Source organism: Mustelus asterias, chromosome 15 (genome assembly GCF_964213995.1).
Source record: "Mustelus asterias chromosome 15, sMusAst1.hap1.1, whole genome shotgun sequence".
NCBI classification, from domain to species: domain Eukaryota; kingdom Metazoa; phylum Chordata; class Chondrichthyes; order Carcharhiniformes; family Triakidae; genus Mustelus; species Mustelus asterias.
In genome coordinates this window covers 56280044-56297753 of record NC_135815.1, presented here as the reverse complement: position 1 = coordinate 56297753, position 17710 = coordinate 56280044, and the positions used below count along the sequence as shown (strand labels likewise).

At 39.3% G+C, this 17710-nt stretch overlaps 1 protein-coding gene across 11 annotated transcripts in view; it reads left to right on the top strand.

Annotated features, from left to right (window-relative positions):
* LOC144504522 (exportin-1) overlaps positions 1 to 12425 on the top strand; it is a 60587-nt gene extending 48162 nt beyond the window's left edge. For all 11 annotated transcript variants that reach the window (XM_078229935.1, XM_078229929.1, XM_078229928.1 and 8 more), the window contains 5 exons: positions 3770 to 3938; positions 4021 to 4155; positions 8299 to 8458; positions 8545 to 8641; positions 11325 to 12425. In XM_078229935.1, the coding sequence (XP_078086061.1) occupies positions 3770 to 3938; positions 4021 to 4155; positions 8299 to 8458; positions 8545 to 8641; positions 11325 to 11471 (708 nt within the window). In that variant the 3' untranslated portion in view covers positions 11472 to 12425. The remainder of the gene's footprint in view (positions 1 to 3769; positions 3939 to 4020; positions 4156 to 8298; positions 8459 to 8544; positions 8642 to 11324) is intronic.
* Positions 12426 to 17710: the final 5285 nt, after the last annotated feature.

Sequence of the window (17710 nt, the reverse complement as noted above, 5' to 3'; positions counted from 1 at the left end):
AGAGGTACAGCCTCTTAAGGATCAACAAGGTAATCTATGTGCGGATCCACAAGAGATGGGTAAGATCCTAAAAGAATATTTCTCATCAATATTTACTGTTGAGACAAGCATGGATGTTAGGGAACTTGGGGAAATAAATAGTGGTGTCTTGAGTGTACATATTACAGAGAAGGAGGTGCTGAAAGTCTTAAAGCGCATCAAGGTAGATAAATCCCCGGGACCCGATGAAGTGTATCCCAGGACATTGTGGAAGGCTAGGGAGGAAATTGCGGGTCCCTTAGCAGAGATATTTGAATCATCCGTAGTCACAGGTGAGTTGCCTGAAGATTGGAGGGTGGCAAATGTTGTGCCTTTGCTTAAGAAGGACTGCAGGGAAAAACCTGGGAACTGCAGGCCGATGAGCCTCACATCTGTAGTGGGTAAGTTGTTAGAAGGTATTTTGAGAGACAGGATCTACAGGCATTTAGAGATGCAAGGACTGATTAGGGACAGTCAGCATGGCTTTGTGAGTGGAAAATCATGTCTCACAAATTTAATTCAGTTTTTTGAAGGGGTAACCAAGAAGGTAGATGAGGGCGATGCAGTTGATGTTGCTTGACAAGGTACTGCATGGTAGGTTGTTGCATAAGGTTAAATCTCACGGGATCCAGGGTGAGGTAGCTAAATGGATACAAAATTGGCTTGATGACAAGACCGAGTGGGTTGTTTTTCAAACTGGAGGCCTGTGGGTAGAGGGTTGTTTGTCAAACTGGAGGTCTGTGCCTCAGGATCAGTGCTAAGTCCACTGTTTGTCATTTATATTAATGATTTGGTTGAGAATATAGGAGGCATGGTTAGTAAGTTTGCAGATGACACCGAGATTGGTGGCATAGTGGACAGTGAAGAAGGTTATTTCGGATTGCAACGGGATCTTGATCAATTAGGCCAGTGGGCTGACAAATGGCAGATGGAGTTTAATTTGGATAAATGTGAGGTTCTGCATTTTGGTAGATTGAATCAGGGCAGGACTTACTCAGTTAATTGGGGAGTTACAGAACAAAGAGATCTAGGGGTACAGGTTCATAGCTCCTTGAAAGTGGAGTCACAGGTGGACAGAGTGGTGAAGAAGGCATTCAGCATGCTTGGTTTCATTAGTCAGAACATTGAATACAGGAGTTGGGACGTCTTGTTGAAGTTGTACAAGACATTGGTACGGCCACACTTAGAATACTGTGTGAAATTCTGGTCACCCTATTATAGAAAGGATATTAGAAGAGATTTACTAGGATGCTACCGGGACTTGATGGCTTGAGTTATAAGGAGAGGCTGGATGGACTGGGACTTTTTTCTCTGGAGTGTAGGAGGCTGAGGGGTGATAGAAGTCTATAAAATAATGATGGGCATAGATCAGCTAGATAGTCAAAATATTTTCCCAAAGGTAGGGGAGTCTAAAACTAGAGGGCATAGGTTTAAGGTGAGAGGGGAGAGATACAAAAGTGCCCAGAGGGGCAATTTTTTCACACAGGGTGGTGTGTCTAGAACAAGCTGCCAGAGGTGGTAGTAGAAGCGGGTACAATTTTGTCTTTTAAAGAGCGTTTAGACAGTTACGTGGGTAAGATGGGTATACAGAAATATGGGCCAAATACAGGCAATTGGGACTAGCTTACGAGTTTTTTTAAGAAAAGGGGCAGCAGGGACAAGTTGGGCCAAAGGGCCTGTTTCCATGCTGTAAACCTCTGACTCAATCAATCAGGTCAGCCATATTATTGGCGGGCCAAGTGGCCTACTCCTAATTCGTATGTTTGTAAGTGATTGCGATCTGGAAAATGGATACGAGGAAATAGCCAGGAGTGACGCTGGGTAAATTGCTCATTTGGAGAGCCAGTGCAGACATAACTGGCCAAATGGTCTCTACCAATACTGTAACGATTCTGTGATTGTATTGTTGCCATTGTTGTTACCTCATGAATGTACTATATTGAAAGCAACATTTGTTAATGGATGATGCTAAAACAGATAACACTGAAGCACTGTGCCTTTTAAGTAATGGTCAGTTGGTGGTAGATTCAGTTGAATATGAATTCTTGTGACATTGTGATGAAACAAGGAAGCAAATGGAGCATTAAAGACCTGCTAATTGACAGAGCTTGGGAGGGGGAGGGAGTGTTGGAAAGAGTGTGAATATCTGATTGGATACAATAAAAAAAGCAAAAAAAAGATTTTGCTGCAGAAAGCACTTAGCCAGAATCCCTAATGTTACCTGACTATCTGGTCATAGGAAAGTAAACTGACAAACATTATAACTAATGGGAATCACTGTGAATGTCTTCGCTCGTGAAAGATGCAGTTATTGGGAACACAGTTTTAGAATAAGAGAATATGACTATTATACAGCTGATCGAAAGTGAAGCCTCAAGTCTCTGCAAAAACGGGTCGACTTGTACACGGTATAAAAGTGAACTGCTAGCAATTCACTTTTTAGCTGTTATGTTGAGGGGATGCGGTGTTGAAAGGTATGCTGAGGATATACAAAAACATGATTGAGGCTGAAAATATTGGGTTATCTTGTATGCCATGATTTACAGTAATTTGACTTAAACAATATGGTTCTCAAGTTGATGGCTGAGACTTTGCAGTAGTAATAATGCGAAACATTGACTTTATTGTCATTACTGCTTTGAAACACAACAACTCCTGAAGTCCATATGTGCAATTAAACACAAGTCCATAAGTTGTTAATAGTTACTCAAAGGGTGCACAGTTGAAATCCCTGCAGTCTGCAATCAAATAAAAATTACTCCACTGAGTTGATTAGAATTTTCCTTGTTATATTAGTTTTACTGCAAAAATCCTTGAAAAGTTACACCTTTATTGAATGTGGCCTAACTGGATAAATGGTGCACCAAGTTCATAATTTCTGTGTTTGTGTTCTTGTACTCGAGTTCAATATTTCATTTTCTACTTTAACTTGTGTTCCAGTCATTTATTTTGATCTCTAAAATATTAAAGCAAAGGATGAAGTAGCATTTCCCCTTAAAATTCTTGGCTGTGCAGCAGTTTTGAGGGGATTGCATAATAGATCAAGCTAGTTGCCCACAGCGAAGGAAAGGTAGAGGGAGGTTTGGGGCCAGCTTTCATTAAGGTCAATAGTGAGCACTGATTCCCTGCGGACTGCAAAATCTAGGCCAAGGTCATGAGGTGAGTAGCTGATAAAGGATGGAGTTAGGGCCTATCTTGCTACAACCTTTAATGTTCTCAACTTTGAGATGGTAAGCCATTGTGTGTTAGTTTGAAAAATCTATGATTCTGCTGTTACCACAAGATGAGCTTTGCCCTCAGGAAAGGAGCAAACAAAAAGTCCGGTGAGGACTTTCAAAATCATCCATGATCAAAATAATTCAGTTTATTGCATTGTTAATATTTTGTAGCATTTAAGCTGTGCATCCTTGGGAAATGTTTTTCTTTGATTTTTGTCTTTAATATCTGAATTTATGAATCCTCTTCTCTTGTTTTCTTCCTGCTCCTAGGCTGTGCCCAAAATCAGCCAATTATTCGGGTCTTCTCTATTCCCCTATTAAAAGTGACCAAGTTGCAGATTAGTTTGGCACTGGCCTAACGCTTTTTTAAAATAACCTTTTCATTTTGCAGGAATGTAGCTCTAATTAGAAATCCTAATGAGCATAGTGTAATTTTACTCTTCGGTGCTCTGGGGATTTTAATGTTTGCATTCTGTTCTCCGCTGAATAATTTAAACTCCAGTAATATCTCAAAACTATTTATTTTCTTTCAGGACTTTGAGGAATACCCTGAACATAGAACAAATTTCTTCTTGCTTTTACAAGCTGTAAATTCGCACTGTTTTCCAGCATTCCTAGCCATTCCTCCAGCACAATTTAAGCTAGTTTTAGATTCCATAATATGGGCTTTTAAGCACACCATGAGAAATGTTGCTGATACAGGTTTGTTAAAATTACATTACTAAATTTGATGAAATTAAATCAATCTGACAACTTTCTGCAACTAAATTGTTTTCTGTAACAGGTCTACAAATTCTCTATACACTGTTGCAAAACGTTGCCCAGGAAGAGGCGGCTGCACAAAGTTTCTATCAGACATACTTTTGTGATATTCTTCAACACATATTTTCAGTTGTCACAGATACATCTCACACTGCTGGTAAGTTTACTTTGTATGAGCAACATAGTATATTTTGTTTTCACTACTTTTGAGATTTGTTGAAGTTGGCTAAATATTAGTTACATTATCTGCTTATAACAAGTTGAATTATAATTGGTTTCCAAATCAAACTTCTATACCAATCTACATGGGGAATGTCTAATGGGAGATTTGATTAGTTAATGTGGGCTTTTGGTATTTCTGGTTACACCAAGTCCCCCTTTAACATTGACTTAACCTTGTTAATAAAATGGTGTCAGTATATCCATTCAGCGCTGCCCGTTTCACTTAAGTCATTTGCCACAGGCCACCTCTTTTGTGCTGCCTGCTCACATGACTTTCCCACAGTGCTTTTGCTCCCACTGTCAGTCCCTCTTCCCCTGCTTTGTTTTTGCTTTTGTTCCTGAAGTGTGTTCTTCAATTGCTGTTATGAACTCGCACTGAAGTTTTGAGTTCCATCTGCTGGCAGAAGTTGATCAGTGTATGTAGTCCTGAAATATCAATTTCTACCTGTGCCAACCCACTTCTGCCACTAGATGGAGCCTGGACAAAGCACAAAGTTAGTCTAATTTTCTTTAAAACATTGATCGTATATTGTATTTCTCCTATTAATGTATTTTAGTTTGCAGGTTACTTCAGTTGGAATTCAGTGCTGTACATGTATGTTATATATTTCAATTTGTACATCGTCTTTTTTTCTGGGCAAGAAATATCTGAATGACCCAAGTTTGGCTTTAGCATTGAACCTATGATTCGATTAATGTCACAATTTTGTATATAGAGTTGGAAAAGGTTTAGTCAGCTGATCTGATATTCAGTGCTCATGAAGTTGATTTTGTTTCTTGTTCTTATACAACTGTTCATTCAATGTTTGTTTTAATTGTGCTGGCACCATCCCACCCAATTAATTTTGAATTGGTTCTTAATAGGGTACAGTTCACAGGGATCAACAGCCCCCTGGTGCTTTACTCAAGTGGATCAGCATGTGAACACAGAAATGCTGACTAACTATTGACTGTATATGGAGACAATTATAGCTGAGCCCAATTATTCTTGGATAATGATGAGAAATAGTAACCTGGGCTTTTCCTTATCGATTGCTATTATGGTTTATCAACAATTGCCTCCGCTAAAATCAACTTCAAACAATCCAGGAATCCAAGACTGGGTTGCTTTAGTATATTGCTTACAACAGATCTTCATTCACAAATCAGCACAATGTCTTGCATACTATGACTAGCAATTAAGCAAGTAGCATGTTTTAAATTATTGTCATTTCACTTGTAGACCAATTCTGGATTAAACTCATCTTTCATCTTTGATGCTGTTAATTGGCATTGATACCTCTAGAAAATTGGCATTTTAGAGAAATGTGTCATTATTGGGGCCATGGAAAAGAAATGCAGGGCGGGATTCTTCGAACGCATTTGTGGTTGCCCTGCTGCAAAGATAATATTGAATCCCATAGAATCCCTACAGTGCAGGAGGAGGTCATTCAGCCCATTGAGTCTGCACTGAATTTTTCTTATTTGTGAAGTGAGCTAAATGTTTTGAAATCATTCTTTCTAACTTAACATTTTATGGCAAGTCTGGTTTGATGCTGTTAATTGGCATTGATACCCCTAGAAAATTTGGCATTTTAGAGAAATGTGTCATTATTGGGGCCATGGAAAAGAAATGCAGGGCGGGATTCTTCGAACGCATTTGTGGTTGCCCTGCTGCAAAGATAATATTGAATCTCATAGAATCCCTACAGTGCAGGAGGAGGTCATTCAGCCCATCGAGTCTGCACTGACCACAATCCCACCCAGGCCCTATCCCTGTAATCCCACGTATTTACCCTGTTAGTCCCCCTGACACTAAGGGACAATTTAGCATGCCAATGAACCTAACCTGCATATCTTTGGACTGTGGGAGGAAACCGGAGCACCTGGAGGAAACCCACGTAGACACGGGGAAAACGTGCAGACTCCGCACAGACAGTGACCCAAGGCAGGAATCAAACCCGTGTCCCTAGTGCTGTGAGGCAGCAATGCTAACCACTGTGCCGGCCAGATGTAATCTTGCATATTGGGACTATATTCACTGAATCAGTAAAGGTTAAGAGTAGGTTAACAGAAGCGTTCGACAATATAAAATGATGAGATCATAGGAGTGAAATAGTATTTCCATAAAATTAGGATTAGGACCAGAAACCTTGGACTTTGTTGTTAGGCAAATTGACTGCTGAGTTTCCTGCATTTCAATAATGATTGCACTTCAAAAGGAGGGCACAAGTGGTTAGCACTGCTGTCTCACAGAGCCAGGGACCTGGGTTCAATTCTGACCTCTGGTCACTGTCTGTGAGGAGTTTGCACTTTCTCCCTGTGTTTGCATGGGTTTCCTCCAGGAGCTCAGGTTACTTCCCACAGTCCAAACATGTGCGTGTTAGGTTGATTGGCCAAGCAGGGTAAATGAGGTTTACGGGAATAGGGCCTGGGTGGAATTGTGGTCAGTACAGACTTGATGAGCCAAATGGCGGCCTCCTGTACTGTAAGGATTCTATGATTTGATAACTGGAAAACACTTTGGCCTGTCCTGAGGTTGTGAAAGACATCATGTAAACACAAGTCCTTCTTTAAGGCTAGAAGGAATGGATTGCCCCAGGAAGTTGCTGAAGTCGATTAAGTATTTACTGGAGTTTGATAAACTGAAAAGAATTGTAGTACTAGTGCATGAAGATGGGACTAATGAATTCTTCCAGTATGAGTTAGTAGTAATAAAGACACCTTTGAATGGTGGAAATGGATTCCTACATTTAAATTTGTGACCTAGGATTGCATATGTGTTTAAGATCATAAATTGTGCACGTTAAGAAATACTTGCAAAATTGGGAAATCAAATTTTATTTTAACAAGTTGCTTAATGGTAATTGTTGCCAGTTTGGTGTTAATGTTCTAATAGATAAAAGATTAAATAAGTGATGAAGTATTAGTAAAAATTGACTGGATTAGGCAGTAATGGTATTTACACCACCATCTCACGATCACAGCATACCTAAGATACAATTTGCAGTATATCCAGGTTTTTTTTTAAGCACTTGAGGTTATATTCCAAGCTTCATTCAATTTTCCAGTTAGGCTAGTTTATGCCATCTGCTTCCCAGCTGCACAGAAATCGACAACTGAAATTTAATCGACAAAATTTCTATGAAATGAGGCTTTTAGTAGAAGATTATTATGTAGTCAAAAAGAAGAAGCAAAGCACTTCACAGGTGTGGGGTATAATAACAAACCTAGAAATTACAGAATTGTTAGTGCAGGAAGTGACCATTTTGGCCCATCATGTCTGAACGGCACATAGTATTTTATTCAAATAATTGTCTAATGCCCTCTTGAATTCTTCAATTGAACCTGTCTCCACCACAGATCCAGGCAGTGCATTACAGACCCAAACCACCATGTTGTGTGAAGAAGATCTATTGCATTTACTTTTGGACATCTTTATCAAATCCCCTCTTAGCCTTTTCTCCAAGGAGAACTGTCCAAACCACTTCAATTTATCCTCCTAACTGAAGTTACTCATCCCTGGAACCATCTCCAATGCGTTCACATCGTTCCTATAGTGTGGCCTCCAGAACTGTGTACTGTTCTAGCTGAGGTCTAACTAGTGCCTTATATGGTCACGGCAGGGAAATGGAGAGTTTGTTCGGTGTAAGGTTGGAGAACGTTACAGAAATGGAGAGGGACGAGATCAAAGAATTTAAGACCCGGACAAGAATGTTAGAATTGAGTTTTGGGGTTGGGACCCAATTTAGGTCAGTGAGAATAGGGTGATGGGTGAATTGAACTCGGTGCTTGATATAATGCTAAAATTTGTGATTACACTAGTTAATTACATCAGATGGGAGTGTGTGGCATGTTCTAAACTTATTTGTAACTGATTATGCAAGTTTAAACTAATCGCAATCTCTGCTAAATTAAGGATTGTAGATTTTAAAAAAGATTTCATTTGGAGGTCTATATTCATGTGAAAGTTATGATGTGGAGATGCCGGTGTTGGACTGGGGTGGGTACAATAAGAAGTCTTTCAACACCAGGTTAATGTCCAACAGATTTAGTGAAAGTTGATAACGTTTTTTGTATTTGTCACTTTTGTTTGTAGGTTTGACAATGCATGCATCAATACTTGCATATATGTTTAACCTGGTGGAGGAAGGAAAAATATCAGTGCCCCTTAACCCAACAAATCCTGTGACTAATCATGTATTCATTCAGGATTATGTGGCCAATCTACTGAAATCTGCTTTTCCACACCTACAAGAGTAAGTTGATCTTAATTGATTTAAAACAAGTTTTAAAAAATAATAATTAACTTTGCTTCGTAACATACATTTTCTTTTTCTAACAGGGCACAAGTGAAATTATTTGTAACGGGGCTTTTCAGTTTAAATCAAGACATTGCAGCTTTTAAAGAGCATCTGAGAGATTTTCTCGTACAAATCAAGGTAAAGAAGTTCTAGTCTAATCAAAATATATCCGAATACATATTTTAATAACTATCACACACAAGTTCCAGGCTTCGCTGAATATCATTCACAAACTTGCATGGAAAGCTGAGATGTATTGGCTGTCACTGTATAGACTGACAATGGAAGGCAAGTGAGGGGAAAGGTTGTTGCAGTTTTACCAATATTAGTCTTGCTCCACAGTGGGCCCTAATATTCATGGTTAGGAGTCAGTGGGTAGCTCTAAAGATGTTTTCTAAACTGTCGTATATAATATGGCTCTCTAGTCAATTATACTAAAATTTGTGCTGCCTACAGAGTCTAAATTAGGTACGAATATAGGTTATTCTTCTGCTATAGAGGTTTAATTCTGTTCAATTTAACAATCATTCCAGTTCAATCTTCCCGTTTCTAGAAATATATCTTTGATATCTGATAATGAAAAAATGGTTCATTCATTTTTTTAAAAAAGTTTCAGTCTTTAAGCAAATAGAATTTGGTGACTTGATCTCCTTTCTTGAAAAGGTGAAAACGTCTTCTTAACTGATTTATGTGTATGGGACTTATTTGAATGAAATTTTACTGAACATAGTGTAATAATTCAGGAAGCCCTACTGGAAAGGAACAGTATTTATTGTTAAACATGAAGTAAAGCCACTACTCTGTGGCGTACATACACAAGTCCCAACTGGAACAATAGTTCTACAGACCTTTCCCGATGTCTGCCTTATAAAGGGTTCAAGTGATGAGTTCCTCCTGGGCAGGCCATTACCTGTTATCAAGGGAACTTGTATTCAACAAGCCCCACAGGGAGATCAGTTAGATATTCCCTATGGAACTCGTGGGGATTATCACACTCTTCCTCTTCAGAGTGCAAGAGTTCCCCCTATTTCTATGGTGATGGGGTCATTTTTGTCATTTGGCTCCTGGTCTCATTTCTGTTTGCACAGTCCGGTGGGGAGGGGGGAGGCATGTACCAAATGGGCGAACATCTCTCCCTTGTGAAGCGTCAAAGGACCACTGTAGGGGGTTCGTCCTTGGTGTCGATCTCTGACTGTGGTGACTCTGACTCCATTTCTGAGGCTTTCCTCATAGACCTCTCTTGGGCATTCATGGGTGGAATTTCCTGTCCTCGGGCCATTGCATTTGGTGCCTAATAAGGTAGTCTGGTGCAACAGTTGCCCCTGTGGAGGATTCCCAGCAGTGGAGGTGATCAACATTTTTTTAAAAGTCTTCTCGCCTGTCTCCACCTTGTATGACACTGGTCCTGTTTTTTGAGAGGACAATTCCTGGAATCCACGGGGAGCCGTCTCTGAAGTTCCATACGTGGACGGTGTCTTCCAGTTTGAAGGTACTGTCAGGCTTATGTCCATCGTGGGCCCTTTTTGGGCTGCTTGTTTTTCTTCAATTTTGCTGCCCAGGTTCGGGAAAGTGAGGCTAAGCCTGGTCCAAAGGCGTCAGTCCAACAATAGCTCCACCGGAGCTATTCCCGTTGTCATGTGCCGTGTTGTCCTATAATTGAAAAGGAAACGTGCCAACTTCATTTTCAGGGAGCCCACCTTTTGTCTTTTTTCATACCTGGACTGCTTGCTCAGCCAAGCCATTTGAAGATGGGTGATAGTGCGCATGGATGCTCCATACTCCATTTGTGTTCATGAAGGTTTGAAACTCCCCGATGGTAAATGGGGTCTCTTTGTCTGTTACAAGGGACCTCATGTATACCATGTGTGCAGAAAGATTGCCGGAGTTTTCTATGAAATTTGAAGACATAGAGGTCATCCTGTGCACGTCTTTCCATTTTGAATAGGCATCAACCAGGATAAGAACATTGAGCCCATAAATGGTCCTGTAATGTCTTTGTACTCTCGCCCAAAGTTTCCCTGGCCATTCCCGGGGGTGCAACAAGGTTGCTGGTGGGAGCTTCTGGTTTTCTTGGCAGGTTTTCAGGCCATCATGCACAGCTTCTTACAAGCATTTTCATTTTAGAAATGCCTGGGTGGCCATTATGTAATTCGAGGCATATGAGCCATTGGCCTGGATGTGGACACCTTAATTAAAACTTGGTTGCCCAACATTAAGTACTGTACAAAGTTTTATAGATTTGTCTTAAAGCTGCACTACATGGTGTACATTTAACTGCTGAGAGTGCACTTCAGAACCAAAAAGTTTTCGATTTAAATACTAATCTTCCATTATCATCGAATTATAGCTGGAGTGGGTTGGTGGTACTAGTTGCTGACCAGTGATTTTTTTTTTTGTTAAACACGTGTTTAATGACACAGTTATGGTGCCTTGCGTGAAAACATACCCTTCCAGTAAGCTTGAATATTTATGCTAAGGAAGTAATAAGGAGCTACTAGCTTTGTAGATCTGCTCAAGTGAGCTTAAAATGAAAACTGTAGGTGTGGAAATGTAAATGGGTTGAGAGCCAATAGAAAGCCAACTGATCTCTCTGGACAGCTCCTTTAATGTAAACCATTCTGAAACAATCTTGCCTCATGACTTGGCATAAGTAGGTTTTTAGAATTAGTTTTGTTTTGATACAATCGAGTGTGCAGTAAGGGGCATTGGAGATTACTTCTGCAGCTGAAGAATGGAATTGTTCCAAGTTGGATATGTAAAAACATTTTTTTTAAACTGGAGTATTTTATTTTTCTCCCTTTTATTATTTTTTTATCTGCAGGAATTTGCTGGAGAAGATAGCGCTGACTTGTTCTTGGAAGAAAGAGAGGCTGCATTACGCCAGGCCCAAGAAGAAAAGCATAAAATTCAGATGTCTGTTCCTGGTATTCTTAACCCACATGAAATTCCTGAGGAAATGGTTGATTGAGAAATATGGAGTAAACCAAGTTGTGCTATTTCTTCTTTTCAGCCACTATTAATGTAGCTTTGCAGAAGGTAATAGCACATCTGTGTTGACCAAAAACAATGCCAATATGTGTATATTAAATCCTTTGTCACCTGGTAGCTCTTTTTACTTAGTATGCAATTTCTATGGCAGTTTTCTTGTGTAATACCTTTTTTCCATTGTTATAAATTAAAAGTTTTGTCATCTTTGTTTAGATTTGCATGCAGTTGTATGAATTAAATCACTTTTTAAAGATCACTTGTGCCCCATTTTATGGTTTTGGGAGGGAGAGGAAAACAGAGAGCTGAAAAGTGTACTTTGCTTGTGCCTCTGCTTGCGAAGTGTACAACAGATATAGGAATTATTTTCTGTAATTGATCACCAAACTCTTAAATTAGGTGTGTGTTACTTTATTGTAGCATAGCCTTTTTTTGCAGCCGAAGAATGAAAGTGATCTGTGGAAAAACATGTTCAAAGGGTTGTGTGTCAGGCATGTCCCAGTGCTGCTTTTCAATTGTCTCCATGGGTAGTTGGAAGAAATGGTAATGCTTGACTGAATTAATGCAATTCTAGCCAGATAGGTTTGCGGCAAGATCATGTGCATATCATCCCAGTGTGAAGCATCTTGAATGACTTGGGAACACAGTACACTTGGTTATTTTTTATGATTTTTTTTTTGTGTATGTATGTGCTGTCGCTTTGTCGACAACAGCTTTTTGTTTTCCTCAATGAGGAGTGTTGCTCATTTGTGAGCCTTCATTAATTCTAAGTGAAAGTGGTTAAATATTTATCGAGTTAGCATAGGCTGCATCTTTATAAACAGCTCATGAAAATACTGATGGCTTTTGATGACTTGTACTAATTTACATTGTTTACCATGCTGTAGTGCTTCCAGAACACTACTTAAGAGCAAAATAAATTTGGTTTACATTTAAAGTATGGCTTCTGATGTTGATGTTGTTGTTTCTAAAATTAATGTGATTTAAAAAAAATTATTTCACAGATGTAATATCAAATTTTGAGGGGTTCCAAGTTTTAACGGCGCTGATATTTATCCACCAGTAAATTTGGGCCATATTTGCTGCAGTTTTTATTGCACTAGTTGAATTATAGATCTTTTGCTTTGGAAGTCATTGGGACTTGAAACGTCACCTTGTTTCATCCTTTTTTGCTCTAATATATTATAGTTCCACAAAATGCATTAATGTTTAAAGGCCAGGCCATTAAGCCCACCTTATTTATGCCCGGAGTAATGTTCACACCAGCCTCCTTCCACCCCTACTTCAACTCACCGTTTCGGCACATCCTTCTATTCCTTTCTTCTTGTACTTAGCTGGGTTCTCAAATGTTTCAATGCTTTTCATCTCAATTGCTTTGTGGTAGTAAGTTCCACATTCTAACTACGCTCTGGATTAAAAAAGGTTTCTCCTAAAATTCTTGTTGGATTTATTAGTGACTTTTGTATTCATAACCCCTATTTTTTACCCCCATAAGTCTTAGTCTACCCCATCATAACTGTGACGATTTACTGGGTCACCTCACAGCATTTTTTAATAAAGAAAACAGCTGGTGCATGTTCAATCTCACTTCTGGTAGCATTCTTGAAAATATTTTTTGAATTTTGTGAAATGCTTCTGTAATCCTTTTTTAGTATAAAGACAACTGCAAAATAGTTGAAGTCTAACCAAGGTTCTGTAAGTTTAATATTTCTTCTCTGCTTTTCAGTTCTATTCTGCTAGAAATAAACCCAGGCACATTCTTTGCATTTTATCTAGCATTGTTGATCTGAGTGATTTTAAATAATCTGTAAATTTGTACCTGTCCTGTTGCTCCTGTATCCCAGTTACTGTTGCATAGTATGTGGTCTCTTTATGACCGACTCTTCTGCCACAGTGCAGCGCCTCACATTTGCCCATATTGAAATTCATTTGCCATTTGCATGCCATTCTGCAAATTTATTGTCTTGTACTTTTTGTGTCATCTTTTTAAGGCATGACTTGTTTTACTTGGCTTAATTTGCTGATCTATTTGTCTATACATTTCTTGACTGGATTTGCAAATCGAGCAGATTGTACTTGATTTTAAAATGTGCAAAGGAAAAATCAATCTCATAGATCATAGAAATCATAGAAACCCTACAGTGCAGAAGGAGGCCATTCGGCCCATCGAGTCTGCACCGACCACAATCCCACCCAGGCCCTACCCCCACATATTTACCCGCTAATCCCTCTAACCTACGCATCTCAGGACTCTAAGGGGCAATTTATTTTTAGCATAGCCAATCAACCTAACCCGCACATCTTTGGACTGTGGGAGGAAACCGGAGCACCCGGAGGAAACCCACGCAGACACGAGGAGAATGTGCAAACTCCACACAGACAGTGACCCAAGCCGAGAATCGAACCCGGGACCCTGGAGCTGTGAAGCAGCAGTGCTAACCACTGTGCCACCGTGCCGCCCTATTTGCATACTAATACAATATTGTCCACATATTACTGGATCACCCATGGCACGCCTCAGTTGAAACAGTTACTACCCTGGGCCACTGTATGTCTTTCCCTTCTGTGTGAACGAAGCTTCCAAACCTAGCTTCTGTTCTTCTCCGATATATTCTTCACAGACCATTTTTTGTAATGCAGTTGATCCTTGTTGGTTCAGATAAAGCAATTTAATGTCTGATCAGGGATCAACACCCAAGATATTAACCTGTCTTTTTTGCCTTCAGATGCAGTATATTTCCAATATTTTTACTGGTGCTTTTCATTCTAGTGGTGAACTAGAGGAGTTGATGCACTAATTTTTTACTTTCATTAGCTCAGGGTTGAGCAGTTTTTATATTGCTTATCAGCAATGATAACTGAAGAAATGTGTCATGCTCATTTGTGTTTCTCATTCAAGTGTCCATTTAGCATAAACTAATTGCATTCTTTGAGAAAGGGTCTAACTACTTTGAATTAAAAACATTAAATGTTGGATATACATAGTTCTGGCAGCATCCGTGGAGAGAGAAACGGATAATGTTTCAAATTAAGACAACAGAACTGGAAGTAGTTAAATAGCAAGTTAGCTATTTGATATTGGAATGTCGTTTTCTGCTGCATTGAAGCCCTTGGATAAATGGTCATTCTGCACCTGCAATGGCTAGTTGGAGTCCATATTTAAAGGGTTCATGATTTTGGTTCATAAGCTGGAGTGCAGGATAACTGGTGGTGGTGGAGTGCTGCAGGTATGCATGAAATTGCAGGAGCTCAAAAACCCACCAGAACATTTTTGTTAGAACTTCTCTATTAGGAAACAGCAACAGGGCAGCACTTGAATCCCAGAATATATTGATTTGTGAAGAGTGCGTCACACGTGTCTAATTTTAGTTGAATTTTTTGAGGTGGTCACTAGCATGGTGGATAGAGGAATGCATGGAGGTTCATAAATTCATAATTAATGCCCAAAATTGGACGTAAGCTTGAGATTGGAGGCAGAAAGTCAGGATCAACAGTTCTCTGGGAGGTAATGACTGGGACAAGTTTCAGGTGATGGGTTGATAAGGGGCAAGTAACATTTGCACCACACAAATGCTGGGCAATGACCATGTCCCAACGAGAGAGAATCCAACCCTTAATGGCATTACTGTCACTCAACATCCTTGGGGTTACTATGGACCAGAAATTTAACTGGACCAGCCATACACTGGCGACGAGCAGGTCAGAGGCTAGGAATTTCGTCGAGAGTAACTCCTCCCAACTCTCCAAAGCCTGTCCACCATCTACAAGGCACAAGTCAGGAGTGATATAAGCAATCTGATGGAATACTCTTCTTCCCTGGATGAATGCAGCTCCAAGAACACAAGCTTGACACCATACACTCCCTCCATCACCAATGCACAGTGGTAGCAGAGTGCTACAAGATGCACTGCAGCAACTCATCGTTGTTTCTTCAAATGCACATTCCAAACCTGCAACATCTACCACCTGGAAAGTCAAAGGCAGCAGATGCATGGGAACACCAGTGCCTGCGAGTTCCTGTCCTAGCCCCACAGTATGCTGACTTGGAACTATATCAGCATCTCTAAAGAGCCGATGGACTAAAGGTGAGTAGGCAGTAAATAGAGTTCTGAGTGAGGTGTCCTCCTTTGATATGAGAAAGACAAATTGGAATATTTTCTTAATAGTGAAAGACCAATGAGATTTGGATATTTTGTTGGCCTAAATCATTAAAATCTAGTGCACAGATACAGAAAAGTAATCACAAAGGTTAAAGTTAGTAATTAATGCAAGGGGAGAGGGAGGTTGAAATTCAAAAGACAGGAGTTATTCTTCAGTTGTACAGAGCCTCGGTCAGAACCCAGCTTTCAATTTTAGGCACTATGTCTCGGGGAAATATGTGTGGCTGCATTTTTTGATGCCACAACCATTCATGCATAGTTGCAAGCCTGTGATTTCAAAGTCAGCAACATCCTAGACAGCTGCTTGCATTAAAGATGGCATACGTTATTACAATGACAAGTTTTTAAAAAAATTCAAAATTCCACAAAATGAATGAAGCCACAGAATTTAATGGTTTAAAGCAAATTTATTTTACTATTCAAAGTATAGTATAATGCAAGGCCAACAATGTCAACAGTACTCTAAACACTAACTTAATTATACATAAAAAATAAACACAATTGCTTATACTTTAAAACTGAAATCCTCAACTGAATTTCCACTTTGCCTCCCACAGAAAGCTGTTGGCTACATACCAGACTCTTGAAGGTTCCTTTACTTCCTGGGAGACGGGAAGTCTCAAAGTCACAGAAAGTTGCTTTAGGTAATGGGGTGTGGACAGTTCTGTTGTAAAATGTGCATTTACTTTTAAGATGAAAGGGAATTGGGGTCAGAATAGCTCATCAGCAGTTCTAATGAAGGGTCATCCAGGCTCGTGACATTGGCTCTATTCTCTCTCCACAGTTGCTGTCAGACCTGCTGAGATTTTCCAGCATTTTCTGTTTTTGTTTTAGATTCCAGCATTTGCACTAATTTGCTTTTGTAATCAGCAGTTCTACCTGGACGCAAAGTTAATGCGTTTCATGTTACTGTGGGGAAGAGGGCAGAGGAAGCCATTTTTAAGATTGGGTTACAAGCTTCCTGTGAATGAATTATCACAGACGGACAGCAGTTCTGTGTGGTAAGCAGAGAGGAGGCTAACTGGCTTTGCAAGCCACCGCAGCCAGATATGAGAAATAAATGGTCTCTAGTTAAAGAGGTGCATCATGCAGTATTCGGAGGATTCTGGGAGATTTTCCTAGCAGGGTAAGGGGGATCAAGAATCATTAGCTAACACTTTATTGCTGATGGTGGATTTAAGGAATTCTCCAAAAACTGAGGAATGTGCTGGAGACAGTCAACTCAGATTCAGGAACTCATTAGAAGTTGGGAGTGACTGGATTGTCTGCTAAAAGAACTAAAATTCCATGGATGAGCAAGCATAAAAGTGGAATGTCACTTTCTAATAGTTTTAAGTATATGTTGCCTAGAAAAAGAATGTTTTGCCAATAGTGAATATTTTTAGGCATTTGTTACAGTAAAAGTTTCAATACATTAAATCTTGCCATCTCATTCTTTCAGCTAGTAACTGAAAGTTCCAAGCTCTTTTTAAACATTGGTCTCTATGTGGATTGTAACAGTGACACAAACCATCGCACCAGCATGAGGTTTGAAAATTGAAAGGAAGTAAAATTATTTGTTGTCCTAATGCCATAAAACATTACCAGATGCTTCATTTTTCTGAAGTGTTTAATTTTAATAAATAACCATTCTATTTCAACAGACATCCTAAATATTTGAAAAGATTCTCCTAGTACAATTTTAATTCCATCAAATTGACAGCACCAAATTAAAATAGAGTGCCAAATAAAATTCTGGTTTCAGAACATCAACTCTATTTTTCTTCTTGCCAAGTTATAGATTTGGGGTCATTTGGAAATATTATTCAAAAATTCTACTTGGGTATTATTTTTTTTGTTCCAAACATATATCTTAGCATTTGTGAAATAATTTAAGTCATATTTCATTTAGCAGAACACTGTATTCACCTGCCATAAGCAGGAATAGAAATGTGATGGCACCAAACCCAACTGAATATTTTATCTTAAGTAAACAAAAGGATATAATTTTACGATGGCACATTTCTAATTTTTTGTACAGTAGATCAGGAGAAATATTTGCTTGGACAGATTATATTGATAT